The 23,001-nt window shown below is 41.7% G+C and overlaps 1 protein-coding gene across 1 annotated transcript in view; it reads right to left on the reverse strand.

Moving 5' to 3' along the window:
• Positions 1-23,001, reverse strand: part of EIF4E (eukaryotic translation initiation factor 4E) — a 44,151-nt gene that overhangs the window by 3,781 nt on the left and 17,369 nt on the right. Inside the window, exons 4-6 of the mRNA XM_077815053.1 lie at positions 13,579-13,642; positions 11,502-11,615; positions 3,896-4,035 (exon numbers count right to left, since the gene is read on the reverse strand). Of these exons, the coding sequence (XP_077671179.1) occupies positions 3,896-4,035; positions 11,502-11,615; positions 13,579-13,642 (318 nt within the window). The remainder of the gene's footprint in view (positions 1-3,895; positions 4,036-11,501; positions 11,616-13,578; positions 13,643-23,001) is intronic.

The raw sequence follows: 23,001 nt of genomic DNA on the forward strand, positions 1-23,001 counted from the left end.
CAATACTGCTTCTGTAAAATGCAGTGTTTTTGGCTTCACAGAGATGACCGTAGGAGCCCAGCCTCCCCCTTTGTTATCACCGGCTGAACAGCTGCGCAGAATTAGAAAGCAGCCAGGAAGCACTAAAGAGGACTTTCTGCGTGACGTTAGGATACACTCCACGGCTGAAAAACAGGAACTGAAGGACTGGTGGGACAGCGGGAACAGGGACCGAAGGAGAATGCCAGATGAAGCCAGAGAATGGCTCTTAAACGTTATGGAGCACCAAATGGATACGCTCCAGACAATATGAGCACTGCAACCCGATTAGCTCTGTTCCTGCCCTTCCCTGCAGCCGCTGCCGCAAAACTCTTTCCCACCGCCGACACACTCTTATCAACCTCCTGACTCTGGTCCATACCTGTGGCATTCCACTCCTCCCCAGTCACAGTTCAACACTGCAGACTCCCAGTACCCACTGCACTCAACACCGGTCCCTCTGCAGTTCGGCCATGCTGAAATACAGTACCCGCTGCACTGTACTCCAAGGGAGAAGGCTGGATATGATCCCTGGACATACACAAATTTTTAACCATCCTGGGAGCCCACCTCCTCCTGGGACCTTCCCTTCCCCCTCAGTGCTGATGTGTTTTTGTGTTTGACTCTCCTCTGGTGGTTGTTTTTTAATAAAAGAATTGTGTTGGTTTGAAAGCAATCTTTATTTTATTAATTGAAAGCAAACAGAGCCCTGCAAAGCAACAGACAATTACCTTAAACCTTCATATTACATTGTCTGCACCAATCACAATCACCTGCTAGCATGACAAGCACTGCACTCTGAGCACTGCAACAAATTAGTGGCTTTCAGCTTCAAAGTGCTGCCTCAAGGCATCCCTGATCCTTATGGCCCCGCGCTGTGCCCCTCTAATAGCCCTGGTCTCTGGCTGTTCAAATTCAGCCTCCAGGCACTGAGCCTCAGCAGTGCAGCCCTGAGTGAAGCTTTCACCCTTCCCTTCACAAATATTATGGAGTGTACAGCATGCAGCTATACGCATAGGAATACTGTCATCAGCCAGGTCCAGCTTCCCATATAGGTAGCACCAGCAGGTCTTTAAATGGCCAAAAAGCACAATCAACAGTCATTCTGCACTTCTTCAGCCTGTTGAACCACTCCTTGCTGCTGTCAAGGTGCCCCATGCGTGGCTTCATAAGCCACGGCATTAAGGGGTAGGCAGGGTCTCCAGGAGCACAATGGGCATTTCGACTTCCCCTACCATGATCTTCTGGTCCAGGAAGAAAGTCCCTGCTTGCAGCTTCCTGAACAGGCCAGTTTTCTGAAAGATGCATGCGTCATGTACCTTTCCGGACCAGCCTGCGTTAATGTCTATGAAACACGCAGGGTGATCCACAAGCGCCTGGAGAACCATTGAGAAATACCCCTTGCGATTAATGTACTTGGTGGATAGGTGGTCTGGTGCCAAAATTGGAATGCGTGTGCCATCTATCTCCCTTCCACAGTTAGGGAAGCCCATTTGTGCAAAGCCATCCACAATGGCACGCACGTTGCCCAGAGTCACAGTCTTTTGGAGCGGGATGCGATTAATGGCCCTGCACACTTCCATCAACACAAGTCCAACGGTCAACTTTCCCACTCCAATCTGGTTAGCGACCGATCGGTAGCAGTCTGGAGTAGCCAGCTTCCACAGTGCAACTGCCACATGCTTCAACGACAGGGCAACTCCCATTCTAGTGTCCTTGCGCCGCAGGGCTGGGGCAAGCTCACCACACAGTCCCATAAATGTGGCTTTCCTAATCCAAAAGTTCTGCAGCCACTGCTCGTCATCCCAGACGTGCATGATGACGTGACCCCACTACTCAGTGCTTGTTTCCTGAACCCAAAAGCGGCGTTCCACTGTGGTCAGCACCTCCGTAAATGCCACAAACCATCTCGGTTTGTAGCTAGTACGTATGGCAAGATCAACGTCGCACTCCCCTTACCTTCATAGTTTAAGGAAAAACTTCACTGCCACTCGTGACATGTTAGTCAGAGCGAGCAGCATACTGGTCAACAGTCCTGCAGACTGAAGAGGCAGAGCATGCAGTACACAAACTGTTAAAGATGGCGCCAAATGTGGACAGAAGCACAGGGACTGCTGGGATGCAAAGCAATGCATCCCAAGGCACTGGGACAGGACCCAGGATGCAGCACGACCCCCTCCACCTTCCCACAACTCTTAGCGGCAGAAGAGGATGAGATGCTCTCTGGGATAGCTGCCCAGAGTGCACTGCTCTGAATACCGCTGCAAGTGCCGCAAGTGTGAACACCCTACTGCTCAGGCAGCTGACAGTGTGAACACAACAGGTTTCCCTTCAGCGCTATCAGAGCAGCGGTGTAACGGTTGGTGCTGTAACTCTGCCAGTGTAGATATACCCTTAGTTAATACCATTCTGATGGTACTCCAGGACACCATCCCAAGTATCAAAACATCTGCACCAAAGTTCAGTAACTCACTCTGCCTATCACTGAAGGCTTGCCCCCAACCTTAGTGAAAGAGATAGCATAGTAATGAAGTGACTGCTACAAGTAAGACAGATCTCACTGGACTTAATATAGTAAACTGCTCTGCTGGTCACAGAACAGGCAGCCAAAATGCAAAATTGAACAGAAGTCAACATGCAACCATGCACCACCATTTGCAGTTAGAAAAATCTAGCCAAGAAAAAAAAATGCTTGTCCATCAAGGCAACAAACGTAGATCATGGAAATATTCACGTAGCCTCAATTATTTTGACTTCAGCAAAAAAAGAGTCAGTTCTATTATTCTAAGATCATCACTCCACTTGAATTTTCTTGAGTCCTCGAAAGAAAAGAGTATCTAACCAGGCTGGAAAAACATGCAATTTCCCTGTCTGAAAATACGGCAATTAGTTTTCTTTCAGGAGAGAAGACCATTTTAATCAATTGTAGTTTTTTTTTTTTTTTTTTAAGCTGACCAGTGATAAAACAATTTGTACTTTAAATGTAAACTGCAAGCAGTTGTAAGAATTCCACCCACTTCACCAATATTTGCTAATAAGATGAGGCAACATTCAGCATATTACCTAAAAGTCAACTCTTGAGCTCCAGGACATGTATTCCTGCCATGACTTTAGCTCCCAGCCTGCTGGTATGTCCCTTGCCCAGAATGATGCAAGGTAGAGGACATTACTGAAACACACAGCTAGTTTTCTCTTTTGAGGTTATATAAAAGGGTGAGAGGATGGGGAAGCAGCTCTAAAGTAACAGAATATATGTAGTTTTTCAGAGTGTGTTTTGTTTTGTGTTTTTAAAAAGCACACACTCCCCCCAGAGGTCATCAGATATGTTTATACTTGTTTTATTGAAAGTGACCCGTAGACCCTTGCTTTAGGATAGGCTTACTCCATGTTCTGTGATGGCCAGGACATCATCAGCCTAGTGCACGCTGGTGTACTGCAGTGGAGTTTGAGTTAGCTAGCTACAATGCCCCACTCAGAAGAGCCAATGAAGCTTTCACCACCGATCTGCTTCCCATTTATTAATATGTTTTATTTCCAAAAGATATAAGGAGGGACACTCAAGTAGTTCAGACAACCTACTGTAGGTCTATCCTTCAAATACGCGCAAGATTCATAGTTTAAATGCACGTGACAATGTGTGCACAACTTATTTTGTACAAATTTTTTAAAAACTTAAGACATATTTATCAGTACCACAGAAGACTTTTCTTTTCCCCCCCCAAAATACATTTTCCAGACTGTACCCACTGATCTTAAAATGAAGATCAGCACTAGCATGATCTCCAACTGAATTATCCAAATTTAAAAAGGCATTTAGTATTAAAGAATATGATCATGTGTATCAAGTCTAAGGCACTGAACAGCAAACATCACTTACCCTATATGTGTAACAGCATCCCTGTTTTCACATTCAGTTGTCCATATTGCTATTTTATCACCCTTAGCTCTAACATTAACAACAGCTCCACATACATCATCACTGTAGTCATCAAAGGACTCTCCGATAAGGCACAGCAGCTATAAAATAAAGACTAACTATTAAAGGGAGGTAAACAATATGAAATAACATTGTGTTTTATAGTGGAATCTTCCATTTTTATAAAACAGTTTTATATTAGACATGATTGTATTTATTTTTTGGTGTACTGAAAACCTCTTACACATGGAGATGAACCATTTTCATTCTGAATTATCAAAGCACTAAATATCAATTACCAAATGTATGCTAAAAGTAGAAGAAGAAAGGTTTAGCTGCATAGCAGTGGAGTTTCCTCATTTCTTTTTAGGCGGGATGTTTTGTTTCAGGTTTTCCATTTATCTACAGGCTTCATAGCTAAAACCTTTATAGTACAATCTCTTTCATTAAAAGAGACGTTCTCTCCTCTACCAAGACCTCCACCCATGCCACAGTCATGCCCTCCATCTCCTCCCAAATCTCCAGAATGGTTTCTCTGCATAGCCTGTCAGCATTTGGGAAAATGATGGGAATTTCAAGATGTTTCTGCGTCTTCTCTATACATCTTTTCAGGTATTTGGAGGATCCCTTTTGCTCCATGCAGCCCCACCAACTATACATCTTAGAAGCGTTCTGGCTAGGGATTCATGTGCGGTTGCTAAGGAGATATGCAACATATTGTATTCTTTCCCCAGGGGCTGAATGCATCACCTTTGCTGTACACAGCTTCAATGCACGAGGAACAACGGATTAAGCTTGGATACAAACTTCAAGGCACTGCAAACAGCTCACTGTGCCAACCCCATGCTGTGACTGTACCCTGAACCACGAGTGCACATGATAATGCTCTCTGTGCACAATATTTACACAAATGCAGGTACTGCACAGGGATGTCTACTTGCTATGATTGACCAACATGGAGACCCCTCAGAGGTGGAATGGAAAGGTTAAATCTCTTCTCTTGGTGTAGGAAGAGGAAGCTGATAGTAATGAATATAAAATCAGAAGCTAGGAATTGTAGAAAACTAATAAGGGAAGCAAAGGGACATAAGCAAAAAAAACTATGACCAGCAGAGCTAAGGACAATAAAGAGTTTTCTTAAGTATACTAGGAACAAAGAATCCTGACAATGGTACTGGTCCATTACTAGATGAAAACGGTAAAAGTATCAATAATAATGTAGAAAAGACACAAGTGTTTAATATTTCTGTTCTGTATTCGGGGGGGGAAAAAACAGATGAAATAACCTCATGATACTTTCCACTAGTATCTCTGGAAGATGTTACTACAGCAGCTACTAAAATTAGACATTTTTAAATCAGCAGGTCTGGATAATTGACATCCAAGAGTTTTAAAAGAGCTGTGTGATGAGTTCGCTGGACCATTCATGTCAATTTTCTTGAAGTCTTGGAACACGGAGGAAGTTCTAGAAGACCGGAAGAAAGCTAATGATGTACCCATATTTAAAAAGAGTAAACAGGATGACCTGGGTAATGATACATCTGTCAGTCTGAAACTGGTCCCAGGCAAGACAGTGGCACAGCTGATACGGGACTCAATTAATAAAGAATTAAAAGGAGGGTGATAAAATTAGTGGCAATCAACATGGGTTTATAGAAAACAGATCCCGTCAAAATAACTTTTTTTTTTGGAGAAAATTACAAGTTTGGCTGATAAAGGTAATAGTGTTGATATAATATGCTTAGACTTTGAGGCATGTGTCTTGGTACTAACACAACGTTCTGATTAAAACTAGAATGATAAAATTAACATGGCACACATTAAATGGATTAAAAGCTGGCTAATTGATAGGTCTCAAAATGAAACTGTAAACGGGGAATCATCATCAACATCAAGTGGGTGTTGCTAGTGGAGCCCGCAAGGATCGCTTCTTGGCCTACCGTAACATTTTAATGGATGACCTGGAACAAAACAAAATCACCGAAAGTTTGTAAATAAAGATTGGGCAGGGAGGGATAAATAACTAAGAGGACAGGTCACTGAGTTAGACTGATCTGGATTGTTTGGTAAGCTGGGCTCAAGCAAACAATATGCACTTTAATATTGCTAAATGTAAACGTGTACTTCTAGGAACAAAAAAGAAGGCCATGCTTACATGATGGAGGACCCTCTCTGAAACAGACACACTGAAAAAGATTTGGTGGTCATGGTGGATAATCAACTAAACATGAGCTCCCAGTACAATGCTATGGCCAAAAGGGCTGAAGCTATCCTTGGATGTTTAAACATGAGAATGTGAAGTAGGAGTAGAGAGGTTATTTTACCTCTGTATTTGGCACTGAAGCAACAACTGCTGAAATACTAAGTTCAGTTCTGGCGTCCATACTCAAAAAGGGCAAAGAAAAATTGGAGAGAGTTCAGAGAAGAGCCACAAGAATGATTAAAGGATTAGAATCAGAGTATCAGGGTTGGAAGGGACCTCAGGTGGTCATCTAGTCCAACCCCCTGCTCAAAGCAGGACCAATCCCCAATTTTTGCCCCAGATCCCTAAATGGCCTCCTCAAGGATTGAACTCACAACCCTGGGCTTAGCAGGCCAATGCTCAAACCACTGAGCTATCCCTTTATAGTTACATAAGCAAGGAACTCAATATATTTAGCTTAACAAAAAGAAGGTTAAGGGGTGACTTGATTACAGGCAGTAAGTACATACATGGGGAACAAATATTTAATAATGGGCTCTTCAATCCAGCACAGAAAGGTGTAACAAGACCCAATGGCTGGAAGTTGAAGCTAGCCAAGTTCAGGCTGGAAATAAGGCATAAATTTTTAACGGTGATCATAATTAACTACTGAAACAATTTACCAATGCTCGTGGTAATTCTCCTTCACTGAGAATTTTAAAATCAAGACTGGCTGTTTTTCTGAAAGATAAGTTCTAGGAATTATTTTGGGGAAGTTCTATGGCCTGTGTTATATTACAAATTGGCTGGAGAAGTTCATCTGTGCAGATGAATAGAGCCCATCAATGGAAGTTGGTTTGCTTCATTTGCATCTTAGACATTATGTACTGATCATTATCTTTAATAAAAAATTTCAAAATCATTTAAAAGTTTTAGGCTTAAAAACCACTCTGTTCAAAGCAGTGAGAGAACTAAACCAAGTCTTAAAGATTAATGGGCAACTGCAAAGGAAATCCAGCAGCCATAACGTGCTAGTAAATAAATCAAAACCCCTACGTTTTATAGAAGCTACACACAACTGCAAGGGCAACATGTTATATTCACTTGAGTAGCGGAAGCTCTAAACTTTTAGGCTCATGCGACACAAAACATCCCAAGTATTATTTGACCAACAGCATAGCCTTTTAGTATTAGGCCATAAAATGCTACCATGCTACTTAAGCAACAAAAGCACAGATAAGCTGTGACAAGTATATTATTTATAGATGTTATTCCTATTAGACAAGGAAAAAAATTAAACACTGTTGTATCTCTTTCTCAAGTAAAATAATTTATAGTTATATTCCAAACTTGGCCAACCTAACAGAAGTCTCTGTAATATGCTGACATCAAGAGGACAGAAGGAAAAGGAAAGGGTTCTGATTTTGTTGATTGAGCTAGTTGTGAAAAATTATTGAAATGATTAATGGAGCTGCTCCCTGATGTGTGACTGCACAATGACCCATATGCCTGTGCTTAGGACATGTTCAGTAAGTTACTAGCAACCGAATAGTTCACTTTCCTAACCTTTGTTTTTATGTTGAAACAGGAAGGTTAAATATTTTGTATTTTCTGTTTATAAAATGTTTGAAAGCAATGTCATGTTTCTTGGATTTTTCATAATGTTTAGGTAGCAAAGACATAAACAAAGTGTAGTTTAGGCTGATCAGGATGTTAAGATTACATTGAGAAACAGTATACTACCTCCCTGTAGTTTTTAAACTGTAACTCTTGGGACTGGAAAGTTTCTCTCACGCGATATTTACTATGGCATATGAGAAATAGCAATTAGCCTGAAGATACTCATCTTGTGAATCTGCAACTCCATATCGTCTTTGGGACACATCACAAGGCTTTTGTGGTGCCCATGGATCTGATATATGTGACACCTGCTCCACCCGCCCCCCTTTGAGTTTCACTCAAAGCTGCATGCAAAATGGAGTATATGCACCAAAGCCACTTCGATCTCTTAGTGTCCTTCCAAGCAGTCAGAAGATGGAGAAATAAGTGACAGCAACAGATTCTGGGGTGTGGTGAGGCTGCCTTGTGTTGGCAGCCATATCACACCCGAAAGCAGAGGTAGTCCATAGGCAGGCCGGGGGCCAAATCCAGACCGCCAGAGGCTTTTGAATGGACTGAACTTTTTATTTACTTATCATTGTTATTTTTGTATTATTTTCTCTGGAGTCTGGACTTTGATCAAGAAATCTGGACCTTAAAAAATAATGGATTACCCCCTGCTCTAAAGCCAAAGCTGGTCACCAGATCCCAGTGTAGGACAGTCCAGCAGAAGAGCTGGTATAAACAATTCTTATGCAAACCCCTGCTTTGCTGCTGGTGCACAGCCAAGGCTCCCCCTCTGCTCCATCTGATGCCAAGCAGCGGTATCATCCCTTGAGCCATAGACAATCAGCATAATTTAGCCTTTAGATTGCCCTAAATTATACTGGGCACTGGCCCCTCACCAAGTTGCACTGTGTTCTCCTCAGCTGTAGCAGGGAATATGGCATTATTGTATTTTCAATCACAAAATAATTCTGACATGCCAATTTGGTGTTGTGTTAAGATTTACAGTTATATGATTGCTCATGCAGTCTTGCAATATATTAACCACAATTTAATGCCAGGACATTCCATCAAGCATCTGACTCCACTAGATGCTGAAGAATCTATTCAGTTCTTAGGAGACAGTAAACTTTAGCCTTTTCCATGTGATACATTTTGTGAATATACATACATTAGCCTACAATTTTCTAGGAGTATTTGGCAGCTACAGCTTTTTGCATTGAAGGTTCTAAAATAGTTTACAAAAAAATAGGAGAATCTGGAGAGAGGAAAATAAAATCTTTTGTGTAATGCACCAGACAACTGTACTATCCCAGCACCGTTTCTGAACGCATAATATTCAGTATCCACTGCATGAAATGAAAGAAGGTAAGTATAAAGGGATCTTATTAACAATGCTTACGTCAATTCCATTGTATTTATGAACTATTAAGAATATAAAACAAACTTAAACAAACATATCTGTTTTATTTATAAGAGTAATGTTAGAGACAACATGCAAATAATTAAAACTTCACCAGTAGCTGAAACGTATGACAAATACTCTACATCATTAAGGTAAAAAGGCTAATTAGTTGTGTACAGAATTACCTCTGTCACGGGCACTGAACAGACAACTACCAGTTGGCTTTTTAACAAACATTTGCAAGTCACCTTTAAACTAGGGCTGTCAATTAATTGCAGTTAACTCAAGCAATTAACTGTTAAACAGAATACCAACTGAATTTTATTAAATATTTTCGGATGTTTTTCTACATTTTCGAAGATATTGATTTCAATTACAACACAGTATACAAAGTTGACCGTGCTCATTATTTTTCTTTACAAATATTTGCACTATAAAAAATGGCAAACAAAAGAAATAGTATTTTTCAGTTCACCTCATACAATAGTGCAATCTCTATAGTCTAAGTGCAACTCACAAATTTACGGTTTTTTTGGTTACATAACTGCATTCAAAAACAAAACAACGTAAAACTTTACAACCTACAAGTCCATTCAGTTTGACCTCTTGTTCAGCCAATCGCTAAGACAAACAAGTTGGAGATAAAAAGAATGGCCCTACTGCGTCAGACCAAAGGTCCCTCTAGCCCAGTATCCTGTCTTTTGACAGTGGCCAGTGCCAGGTGCCCCAGAGGGAATGAACAGAACACGTAATTACCATGTGATCCATCCCCTGTTGCTCATTCCCAGCTTCTGCCCACTTCTTATTTACGATGTCATCTGAAAGAGAGAACAGGCGTTCGCATGGCACTTTTGTAGCCAGTATTGCAAGATATCTACGTGTCAGTTATGTTAAACATTCATATGCCCCTTTATGCTTCGGCCACCATTCCAGAGGACATGCTTCCATGCTGATGATGCTCGTTAAAAAAATTATGCATTAATTAAATTTGTGACTGAACTCCTTGGGGGAGAATTGTATGTCTCTTGTTCTGTTTTACCCACATTATGCCATATATTTCATGTTATAGCAGTCTCAGATGATGACCCAGCACATGTTGTTCATTTTAAGAACACTTTCACTGCATATCTGACAAAACACAAAGAAGATACCAATGTAAGATTTCTACAGATAGCTTCATCACTCAACTCAATGTTTAAGAATCTGAAGTGTTTTCCAAAATCTGAGCGCGACGAGGCGTGGAGCATGCTTTCATAAGTCTTAAAAGAGCAATGCTCCAATGCAGAAACTACAGAACCCGAACCACCAAAAAAGAAAATCAACTTTCTGCTGGTGACATCTGACTCTGATGATGAAAATGAACATGTGGCCGTCTGCACTGCTCTGGATGGTTATCGAGCAGAACCCATTATCAGCATGGACACGTCCTCTGGAACGGTGGTTGAAGCATGAAGGGGCATATGAATCTTTAGTGCATCTAGCACATAAATATCTTGCAGTGCCAGCTATAAGCGTGCCGTGCGAACGCCTGTTCTCACTGTCCAGGTGATATTGTGAACAAGAAGCAGGCAGCATCGGGGGGGAGGGGGGGAAGGGGAGCGATATGAGCATTGGCCTGCTAAACCCAGGGTTGAGAGTTCAATCCTTGAGGGGGCCATTTAGGGATCTGGGGCAGAAATTGGGGATTGGTCCTGCTTTGAGCAGGGGGTTGGACTAGATGACCTCCTGAGGTCCCTTCCAACCCTGATATTCTAGGATTATCTCCTGCAAATGCACACAAACTTGTTTGTCTGAGCAACTGGCTGAACAAGAAGTAGGACTGGGTAGACTGGTAGGCCCTGAAGTTTTACATTGTTTTATTTTTGAATGCAGGTTTTTTGTACATAATTCTACATTTGTAAGTTCAACTTACATGATAAAGAGATTGCAGTACTCTTATTAGGTGAATTGAAAAATACAAATATTTGCACTGTAGAAAACAAAAGAAATAGTCATAAAAAATAACGTGAGCACTGTACACTTTGTATTCTGTGTCTCAGTTGAAATCAATATATTTGAAAATGTAGAAAATATCCAGAACTATTTAAATGGTATTCTATTATTGTTTAACAGAACGATTAATCACACAATTAATTTTTTTTTTAATAGTTTGACAGCCCTCCTTTAAATGTAATATGTAGCCTAATATTTGAATGCTTGTCTTACTTCAAATGACATGTTTGAGCATCATTAGTGTACCTCGTGTTTCACAACAATCTATTTTTGTAAGGAAAAAGTCATGAAAGATTTTAGTACTGCCAAAGAGAAAACCCCTTTGTAGTTAGCTATTAAATGTAAGAATCTTAAGTTATAACATTCAATGTCATAGAGCTTACTGTCTCTAGCCAGAAGCGATCAAGATCATTTCGTCTCTGCTGCTTAGTTAGTGTAATTAGCCATCGTCCTCCTCGTTTATTTTTCTCATCTTCCCACATAGGTTCAATCCCATCCTACAAAACGTACAGTAAGACAGTAAATGGCAAAATGCCTCACCTGTATTTTATTATACAACATAAAAGGGGAAGTAACATTTACATCGCAACACAAGAACAGAATTTACAGTTTAAGAATAGTAATAATTTTTCTCCACAGAGTACCTTATTGTAGGGCTGGAACACTGAACACTAAGAGCAACACCAGTTTCATGGTAAATAGTAATGGAGAAATTTAGGAACTAAAAATGGAATATTTCTCAGGACAGTTGAATTCTTATTTGTATGGCAAAGTCATGAATAAGTAACTCAGTCTGCTCTCAAATGCTCCTTTTAAACTGGTTCAAATACAGCCCAGGTGAGACATTTGTTTGGTCCTGTTTGAAACTACCAATAATTAAAACAAGTGGGGGTATGCCTACCACTGCAATACAACCTGTGGCACTGAGTCCCAGATCCAGGTCAACTGACTATGGCTTGCGGGCGGGGGGTGCCTGGTTCAGGCTGCAGAGCTAAAAATACCAGTGTATATGTTCCGGCTTGGGCTGGAGCCCAGACTGAAACCTGGCAAGGAAAGAGGGTACTGTGGCCAGCCCCCATCCCAAGGAGGAACATCCACATAGCTATTTTTAGCCCCACAGTCAGAGCCTGAGTCAATTGACCCCAAGATCTGAGACTTAATACCATGGCTTTTTCTTTTCAACAAGGACTCCTGAGTTATATTCTTCAGTTTGGCCACCAAGATGGTGTGATTTTGGCCAGGTTACTGAATCTGTGTGTTTCAGTTTACTCAGGTGCGAAGTGGGAAAGTTGCTTCCTGTCAAAAAGTGACTTAGTCAAAGTGGCATCATGGCAGTCACTATTTACTGCCTCAATGAATTCCAGAGCAAAATATGCAGGGTTTACAAATATTTTTTTTTTAAACTGCTATCCTTGCAAAAAAAACAAAAACACAAAACAAAAAAAACCACACAAGAACAAAAACATCCCAAAACAAAAACCCTCAAAAAACCCAAAAAGTCAGCCTACCATTTAAAAAGCAAACTGTTTTCTGATTCGTGCATCGCCAGCAATGAAGGCTTTGCAATCGGAACTTACTTAACACTTGCTGCATTAGTCAGAAAAGAACCCAGCTCCCACTCCCATAGTGCTGTCAGTGTTGGATATATAAAAGAATATCTTTAATAGTAAGTTTTCAGAGAAAAGCTACAATTCAATATCCGTGCTTCACAGAACTTTGGATGAAAGCTGAAAGTGGAAAGGCAGTTAATGATGTTGGGTCACTTTCCCACATTTGGCACTCTTATTGGTAGCCAGAGAGATTAAACTACTTCATCGCCCTGAGTGGCGATTCCTCTAGGTCAAGATTGACGGCCACTGGAAGGATCACATGGGAAAGCTTACAAAGCTGTTGCCAGTGATGTACCTGTTGCCAGCAAGCTTTAAATCATCAAACAAAGCCCGTCTTATAAAGAACTTTCATAAAAACACATGGGAGGTGCCTAGTAGTTTTATTACGTAGAACATACTAGTTAAACAGCCATGTCAACCACTTTGTTGAATCCCAAAATCACATTATATACAGTAATGAATGGAAGATCTTTTCCACGATTAAAAACAACTTTGAAACTTGATATGATCAAGTACTTGGGCACATATCTTGTAAAATTCTTTCAATGCAGGCACCTACAAGATACAGGGTGATGAAAAACAAATCAGTAGGGTCATGGGCCTCAATTTTCAAAGCAACCAGTAACTCTGAGTGCCCAACTTGAGTCACCTTAAAAGAGCCTGATTTTCAGAGGGCAGGTGCTCAGCACTTTCTGAAAGTTAGGCCCCTTTAGCACATCTCCACCAGCTGGGCTGCCAATATCAGTAGTCACTTTAAAAATTATGATCATGGTATCTTTACTTATTCAAGAAAACAGTTATATAAGATCGTGATTTACATTAATAATTTTAAAAAGCTTATGGGGCATACCTTAAAAAGCGAGTAGTCACAGCCAGGCATTAAATTACTAGAGAGCTGGATATGGTTGTATAAACTATTTGAAAACAAAGAAACACATAATTATAAGAAATACATTTAAAAAGTTCAGCAGCTTCTGAAGGTACAATATTGTTCTTGAAAGATTTAAGAAAGCCAAATCCATACAGCTTGGAGTTTGACTGACAAAACATGCTTAAATCAAATTGAATGGTACATTAAAATCAAGTTATTAAAACTTATTTCTGAAGCTACCCGAACTTCAGCAGTATAGAAACCCAACATAAAAATGCATATGAACTTATATTCTGATGTCAAAACAGTTTTTAGTAGAGATGTTACTTATTTAGATCTTTAAAAAGTACTGAGCTCTATCAAACAGGATAGAAACTAGTTTACATCCTCTCACTGGGCTCCATGCTACCAACTATCATTTTTCAAAAATATTGCCATTTTCACTACCTACACCCAAGTCTTGACTAAGATAATGCGAGTTAATATTTCATACAAGTTAATCACATTAACATTCGGGACAACCCACTGAACAAAATTAATTTGTTTTGTATATTGTAATAGAAAGATAAAGGCTTAGGCTTCTGTGGCTCTTTCTATCCAGATGATGTGTTTTAAGAGTCATATTCTACCTCATGAACATCTATTACATTACTCCAAGGGTGGAGATGGTAGGCAGAATATTTGACATCCAAATAAGGATGGAAGAGAGACAAGCGTGCAAGACTCAGAAGTGAAGTGTATACTGAGCCAAAAGGAAGTGTTCACCACCAAGCAATGTAGAGGAAAACACAAATTTTGAAAATGGAGTGGCGTGGGGCTTAATGCACTAAATTGGACAAGTGTGGGGAGGAAAGGATGCTGTTGTAACAGATATTGCAATCACATGCAGTATCTTTGGGGATCATAAATATATAAATTGTTTATGTATGACTGATTTACTCCATGGTGGAGAATTACTGCAGCTCCTACACGAACTAAAAAGAGTGGGGTGGGGGAGGAGGTGATTCAGGCAAATCACTCTTGACAGGTACCATACCCTGGAGTGGTTGGGCATATACTGATTCAAGCTAGGTTTTCCAGAGACTAGGAGACAAAAAGGGTTTTTGGTATAAAAAGGATGAGCTTAACTGACACAGCGTTCTTTTTCTGATCCAGCAATCCTTGCAGAAGGGTTTGAAAGACTTTGGCTTACTCGGGCCCCATAAGACTGACAGGTGACCTCTAATAAGCTGTTAGCATGCATGTATGAAAAAATGGTTACTAACCTCTCGTAACTGTTGTTCTTTGAAATGTGTTGCTCATGTCCATTCCATTATAGGTGTGTGCATTTGCCGCACGCACCGGTGCCAGAAGTTTTCCCTCAGTGGTATCTGTAGAGGACCAGCTCTGGTGCCCTCTGGAGTGGTGCGCATACGTGCTGGTATGAGAGGCGCCACCTGTGTCCCCCTCCCTCAGTTCCTTCTTGCTGGAACTCCAACAGGGGGTCACGGAATGGACATGAGCAACACATCTTGAAGAACAACAGTTATGAAAGGTAACTGTTTTTCCTTCGAGTGCTTGCTCATATCCATTCCATTGTAGGTGACTCCCAAGTAACACCTCCGAAGGCAAGTAGGAGTTCATGGACGTGTTGTGATTGCAACGCAGCTCTGCCAAAACCAGCATCACCTCTTGCCTGCTGAGCGATGGCATGCTGCGTCGTGAATGTGTGTACTGAAGACCACGTTGCAGTCCTGCAGATGTCCTGAATAGGGGACATGCGCTAGGAAAGCACCTGAACACGCCCAAGCCCTTGTCGAATGAGCCTTTACTATTGGCGGAGGCACAGCCTGCGCTGTCTTGTAACAAGTACAGATGCAGGAGGTGATACAAGTCTAAATCCTCTGAGAAGATACAGGAAGGCCCCTTCATTCTGTTAGCTATCACAACAAAGCTGAGTCGATCTGTGGAAGGGCTTGGTGTGCTCCAAGTAGAAAGCCAGGACATGTCTGACATCTAGAGTATGCAGATGCCTCTCCTTGTTGGTTGTGTGAGGCTTTGGGCAAAACACTGGGAGGAAGATATCCCGATGGACATGGAAATGCGACATCACCTTTCGCAGGAAGGCTGGATGGGGCTGCAGCTGAACCTTGTCCTTGCAGAACACCATGTACGGGGGCTCCAAAGTAAGGGCTTTAATCTTGGAGATTCATCTCACCGAGGTAATAGCTACAAGGAATGCCACCTTCCACGTCATGTGGGAAAGGGAAAAAGAAGACATACATTCAAAGGGCAGGCCCGTGAACCTGGTGAGGACCAGGTTGAGGTCCCATGGGGTGGGGGGTCGTGGGGGGGAGGACCGGGTTACAGACCGGTGGAAACAGTCTTTCAAGGCCTTTCAGAGGAACCTGATCATCACCATCTCATAAGAGAATACCGATCTACCCTGGATGCAAGGCCAATATGGCTGCCCAGTGTACTTTGATCAAAGAGAAGGCAATGCCCCGGTGTTTTAAGGGAAGCAGGTAATGCAGAATGGACTGCAGACACAATTGGGTCTATCAGATATTCCACTCCACTTTGCACGGTAAGTTGCTCTGGTGGAGGGCTTTCTGCTCTCCAAGAGCACCTGCTGTACCTGACTTTAAAGCAGGCATGTTCCTCTGTGTTCAGCTATGCAGCACCCAAGCTGTGAGGAGGAGAGAGGCGAGGTTCAGGTGCAACAACCGACCGCCATCCTAAAAGAGTAAGTTCAGGCAGCTGGGAAGCGTCCACAGGGCTGCTATGGCTAGATCCAATGTTGGAGAGGCCAAGTTGGGGCGATCATAATGACTCGTACCTTGTCCCTCTTGATTTTTAGAAGGGCCTTGCTGATGAGCAGAGTTGGTGGGAAGGTGTGCATTACAGGGTGGATAAAAATCAATGATTTTTTTTTTAAAATCAGATTTTTTATTTAAATAGGTTTCTTCCTCAAAAAGCTTTTTATCAAAAAATCTGATCTAAAGATCATTTTAATTAAGATATCTTTGAGCTATAATGCATCTCATCACAGAACAGGGATTATAAATTCTAATTCTATAGTATGAGACAATATATTCATGTAAATGTTTAAGAAAAGTTCTGTAAATGAGTTCTAATAGTTCATGGATTAGGGACCCAATCTTACTAGGGACCCAATCCAGGGGCTTCTGTATAGATTATTTAATTAAATGTTTCCATCTACCCAACGGGACTCAGTCTAGAAGGTATCAGAGATGCTTAGTTTTGCAGTTCTCAAACTGTGGATTTGTCTCTCCAGAGATAACATGCTTGTTAACAACAAAAATGTTACGAAGGAAGGAAGGAAAGGTGAGAAATAACAGACCTCAACCCTACTGTCCCCCTGCAAATTTTGTGTATACAGAGTCAATCCCTTTCCTCTCTCTAAAAGGCCAAAGTTTCCAGAAGTTAAATGAATTGAAGATTGTTGGGGCGGAATAGATCTGGACAAGAAGAAGGCTGAATGTGAGAAGGAAGGGACAGGCAGTAGAAACAAAAGTGAAACTGTTTGAACAGCATATTCCAGACGTCTTGAGATCTGAGTGTAGCCTTCATTGATTTGAGATCTACCATACCATTCTCTCACTAGAAGAGAAAACCTATAATGACAGCAGGCCGTAGAAGAGACCCAGTTTGGAAAGAAGAACCATTCAAGAAATATGTTTGCTCATGATGCTTTAAAGATCAGACCAGTGAACTGGTGGAAGTCATTTAAGCACTTGGATTCAGAGACTGTTGAAGTGATTTAACTTAACAGCAGTAACAACTTCTGCTAGTTTAGAAAGAATATCTTCTTCCTTTGGACTAATTCATTCCAAATTGAGAAATAGTTTGGGACCTGAAAAAGCAGGAAAGCTTGTTTTTTTGTTTTTTTTTTCCAAGATTATGAACAGGAAAATGAAGGTGAAGAGGAGTTAGCTGCAGAAGCCAATATTTTTAGTTTCTCATGTTGACCTGGCTGACAGTCAATTTAATTTGTGTGTGTGTTTTTGTTTTTTTTTAAATATTTCGTTTAACTATTTTAATTAGAAAACAATTTTAACAGAAACAAATCTGATCTTAAAAAACTTGAATGTTTAAATTCAAAAATTCATACGCTTGTTATGTTAAAATATTATGTTTGCTGTTGAAGAAAAAAAACCTGGAATACATGTTATTGTTTTAGTTAAATAAAACAATTTAAATATCTGTCTGGTGATGTTCTCCTCCTAATATAGCATGGCAAGAAAATCCTCCAAATATTAATGATTAACCTGTTGAATTGGAGATAGTTCACCTCCCAAGGACTTCATAAATATCTGTTTCAATTACCTTTGGTAAATGAAATAACCAAACATTCATTTTCTGATATAGCTGTAAAACTAATCTGAAAAGCTTCCAAAATAAATCACTTTAAAAATGTACAGTGTGTACCTTCTAAAAATGAAATCTACATCTATCTGAGTTGTGAAGAGTATGTATTAAGGTTTTAACAACCATCAAGAATGCACTTATGTAGAAACCCATGATTAAATCAAGTCTTCCTGACTAGTGATTTAAATCATGATTTAAATCAAATCCATCCTGAGACATTAGGTCTCCTGACCAAGACAGGAAAAAATCATCAGAAAGTGAGCCTTTGCTGAGACCTTGCAGAGAGCAGAACTGATGACACTTGGTTCTGTCTGGTGGTGAACTAGTCCATCTGGGGAGCTCCCCACTTCTGGAAGAGCATCTTGACTACCTCCAAGCGGAGGGACCACTCATGGTGAAAGAAGGACCTGCTGAGGCGATCCACTAGCTTGTTCCAGACATCAGGGAGATGCAAGGCTTCCAGGTGGATTGCATGCTGGATGCAGAAGTCCCACAGATGAAGGGCTTCCTGGGACAGAGCTGAAGAATGAGCTCCCCCTTGCGTGTTGACATAGAACATGGAGGCCGTGTTGTCAGTCGACATCTGCACCACTCAACCGAACAGGTGGGGAAGGAACACTGTGCAAGCTAAACGGATGGCTCTAAGCTCCCTGACATTTATAAGTTAGCACGAGCTCCTCTTGCAACCAATACCCCTGCGTTCGCAGCATACTGAGATGCTGCGGTGCTTGGAGCGGAGTCCAATCGAGCTGGTACTGAAGGCTGACTCCATAAGGAGCGCTCTAAGGCAAATGGCCCGCTCCTTTTTGGTTTGCAGCTTGAAACTCTTAAAAATGCGATACTTGCTGCTCGTGTGGGTTTCCACCAAGCACTTCAGACAGCTTTGAAGGAGATCACTGACTGGTATAGGGGTTTTTCGCAGCAGTAAAAAGGCTTGAAGCCCTGGGATTGGGGCATGCCCCATGCCTAGGCTAAGTCCCGTAGGGGACTAAATATTACTAAGGGAACAAAAACTATAAACTATATACACAAGAGATTCACAACTAGGCACAGTTGAGAAAGGTAAGCTTGCTGAGGCAAGGAGACATTCCAGCACTGTCACTGGCAGTAAGAAGGAACTGAGGGAGGGAAAAGCCGGTGGTGCCCCTTATATTGATGCATACACGTGCCACTCAAGAGGGCGCCAGAGCTGGTCCCCTACGGATATCACTGAGGGAAAAACTTCCGGCACCAGTGCATGTGACAAGGACACCCCCCTACAATGGAACTGACATGAGCAAGCACTTGAATTTTTATTTCTTTGAATGTTTCCTCTAATGTTTTTACCTTAATAAAGGTGCTTGCTTAGAAAGAGCTGTGGAGTAACTTTTAACTGCTCGCAATACACTGTTCATAGCCCCAAGAGAAAGCAAGAAACTGGCCCTGGCCTTTAGGCAGACTGGTTTGCTGAGGATATCAGTGTAAGACAGGCAGCTGTGTAGCCTTAAAACCCCTGGTGGAAGGGAGTGGGACAAGAGTTCCTATCCAGAAACAGGTGATGGTTGGAGACCTGACTGGGAACCCCTGCATGCAGCTTGAGGGAGAAATCCCTGAAACTGTGACAGCTGTCTCCACATTCTCTGCTGTACAGAGGTTTGAACAAGGAATGAAGACTTCACTAATTTTTAGTCCATGACTACCTATACTGAGTCCTGGTTCAGCACCAAAAAGCTAGATTGCACTCTCCACCTGCTGCTTCAATTGGACCTTTATTTTAGTAGCTGCTCTCAAACTACCAGTGAGTTTGAGCAGGTTCATACAGTGGGTGAAGAGCGCAAAATACCTTTCAGTTTAATACCCTGTAACTGATGCTGTACCCAAATTCTTGATTGGGCCCATCTGGGCTGGTAAGTGTTCTGCTAGTTCATGCAACCAGGTCTTGGTAACATTGTGTCGTTATTGACATAATCTGGGACCATATAGATCATTGTTGCAAACAAGGTCCTGTAGTGGTACCAAATCTTGTACAAAGGGGGTCAAATCAGGTCTCTAAGACAAGGTTATGGTTTGCTGCTTATGTATCATTTTTGTAGTTAAAGTTATAAATATTGGCTCTATACTGTCTGTATTTCAAACTTATGCTATGCTTCTGGGTGACACCCCAGACAAGTTGGTGTCAGCTCTGCCTAGCGTGCTTGATGACCCATTAAGAACCATCAGCTATACAACCGAGAGGAGGCAGATACGCCTTGTGACTCAAAGTATGCAGGGACTTACCCATGTGATTCCAAACTCCATTTTGCTGTAATTTTCCACAGGAAGAACAAAGAAGTGTTCTTACAGCTGGAAAAGATGATAAAAGGCTGATGCCTCATCTCCATCTTGTCTTCAATCCTGCTTGATTTGAACCTGCAGTTTATTCTATGACTGCTACAAGCCTGAACCAAGAACTTTGCCATTATTGCATGTAATTGATTCCATTTAACCAATTCTAGCTCTCATCTATATCTTTTTTCTTTTATGAATAAATATTTAGATTTTAGATTCTAAAGGATTGGCAACACCGTGATTTGTGGGTAAGATCTGATTCTTATATTGACCTGGGTCTGGGGCTTGGCCTGGTCCTTTGGGATCGAGAGAACCTTTTTTCTTTTACTGGGGTATTTGTTTTCCCTAACCATTTGTCCCCATAATGAGTGGCACTGGTGGTGGTACTGGGAAACTGGAGCGTCCAAGGGAATTGCTTGGTGTGACTTGTGATTAGCCAGTGGGGTGAGAACAAAGTCTGCTCTGTTTGGATGGTTTGATTTGCCTTAGAGGTGGAAAAATCCCAGCCTTGGGCTGTAATTGCCCAGCTTGAAGCAATTTGTCCTGAATTGGCACTCTCAGTTGGGTCCCGCCAGAACCAGCATCATTACAGTGGCGTAGTCGGCAGGATACTGTAATGATACCCCAGACCAGGCTTGTAGCAGTGATCAAATAAACTGCAGATTCAAATCAAGCAGGACTGAAGACAAGATGGAAATGAGGCATCAACATTTTATAGTCTTTTCCAGCTGTAATAACACCTCTTTGTTCTTACTGTGGAAAATTACAGCAAAATGGAGTTTGGAGTCACACGAGCAAGTCCCTGCATACTTTGCTGAGTCACAAGGCATATCTGCCTCCTTTCAGTTGTATAGCTGATGGTTCTTAATGGGTCCTCAAGCAGGCTAGGCAGAGCTGATACCAACTTGTCTGGGTTGTCACTCAGAAGCAAGCATAAGTTTGAAATACAGACAGTATAGAGCCAATATTCATAACTTTAACTACAAAAATGAGATACATATAGACAGCATAATCATAATCAGCAAACCATAACCTTGTCTTAGACACCTGATTTGACCCCCTTTATACAAGATTTGGTGCCACTACAGGACCTTGTTTGCAACAATGAGCTCTATGGTGCCAGATTATATCAATAACGTCACAAACACGCATGCCCAAACTTATCCATGATCAACTTTATTAGCATACAACCACACATTAACAGCACGAATCAGGATGGGGCGGAGGGATAGCTCAGTGGTTTGAGCATTGGCCTGCTAAACCCAGGGTTGTGAGTTCAATCCTTGAGGGGGCCATTTAGGGCTCTGGGGCAAAAATTGGGGGATTGGCCCTACTTTGAGGAAGGGGTTGGCCTAGATGACCTCCTGAGGTCACTTCCAACCCTGATATTCTGTGATAAGGTTTACATCTGCCAAAAACGGCTTCCCCAGAAATGGTGAGACCAATGGGATCATGGTAATGGGATCATGGTCTCTCTGTCCACCGCAACAGTGCTGAGAAGCCAAAGCTCACACAACTGACCCCACACATCATCCAAGATCTCCACGTTCCAAGCTTGTTTTCTCAACCTTGACAACCATCCTATGATGCAACTGCCAAAGCTGACTGCCTGAACAAACTCCAGAGTAAGCCACCTGTGCACACTCATTTTTCTCACACTATCCACATAAAAACTCTCCTGTCCAACGATCATGTTATAATGCAATCCCTCTAGCATCCCAGTAACTGTTATTTCCACTTGTTATTCCCATGAGTTTCCCACATCAACAAAGAACACCTTTTCCACCTCATGTTATCACTTTCCAGTTTTCCCAGCTCTCACACCCAGAGGGCAGAAGCCAACAAAATCCTCAGTGACCGGGCTACTCAGTAGGTGGAGAGTCAGTGTTTTAAAAAGGTTAAGCACCAATATGTCTTCCCCTCCTTCAACCACATCCCCCCCTCAAAGCACATACTCTTTTCCTCCGTTTTCCCAATGCACTGTCCCCGTTTACATAACAATATGCAAGACACTTAAAGACAGCCTCTTTAATTTCACTAAAATCAACCAATAGGAACCAAAATCATTACAGAGCTCATGTCTATGGCTCAGGAGCTGCTGTTGGAGCCTGGCCACTAACAGACTTTGGGGTCATTCCGTATAGAAATGATTTTCCCTCTACCCTCTTCTGAAATGCTCTGAAACTTCCTGTTTTGCTTAATTCCTATGGGATTCATGGTACCAATCATGTGACAGAATATATATCCTTGGATGGCCAAGACAATTTCACAAGGGAGGGGAAATGTGGCACAGTGGGGAGGTTTTAGTTGGCTTCCAAATGTCTGGTTTTCCAGGATCATTGAGATCTACGGTACTCTGCCCAGTATCAGTCTGTTATACAAATAAGAGCTTTAACATATCTTCAATACACCAATATCACTCATACATACAACTTGCTTGCTTTCTACTCACTCTGCTTGAAGGTGTTTTCAAAATCTGCATAACAAGGCCAAGATATTCAGAAGTGACTAGTGATTTTTGGGTGTCCAACCTGAGGCACTTTAAAGGGGTCCTGTTTTTCAGAAAACAACAAGCACCTGACCTCTGAAAAACAGACCCCTCTTAAGGTGCCTCAAGTTGGGCACCAAAAGTCACCAATAACTTCTAGCCAAAGTTTTCAGGTACAGGATATTGTGCACATTACACCAAAGCAGAGTTCAGGCTTCAATTTAATTCTGTTTATG

The sequence above is a fragment of the Eretmochelys imbricata genome, chromosome 4 (assembly GCF_965152235.1).
Source record: "Eretmochelys imbricata isolate rEreImb1 chromosome 4, rEreImb1.hap1, whole genome shotgun sequence".
In the NCBI taxonomy this organism is placed as follows: domain Eukaryota; kingdom Metazoa; phylum Chordata; order Testudines; family Cheloniidae; genus Eretmochelys; species Eretmochelys imbricata.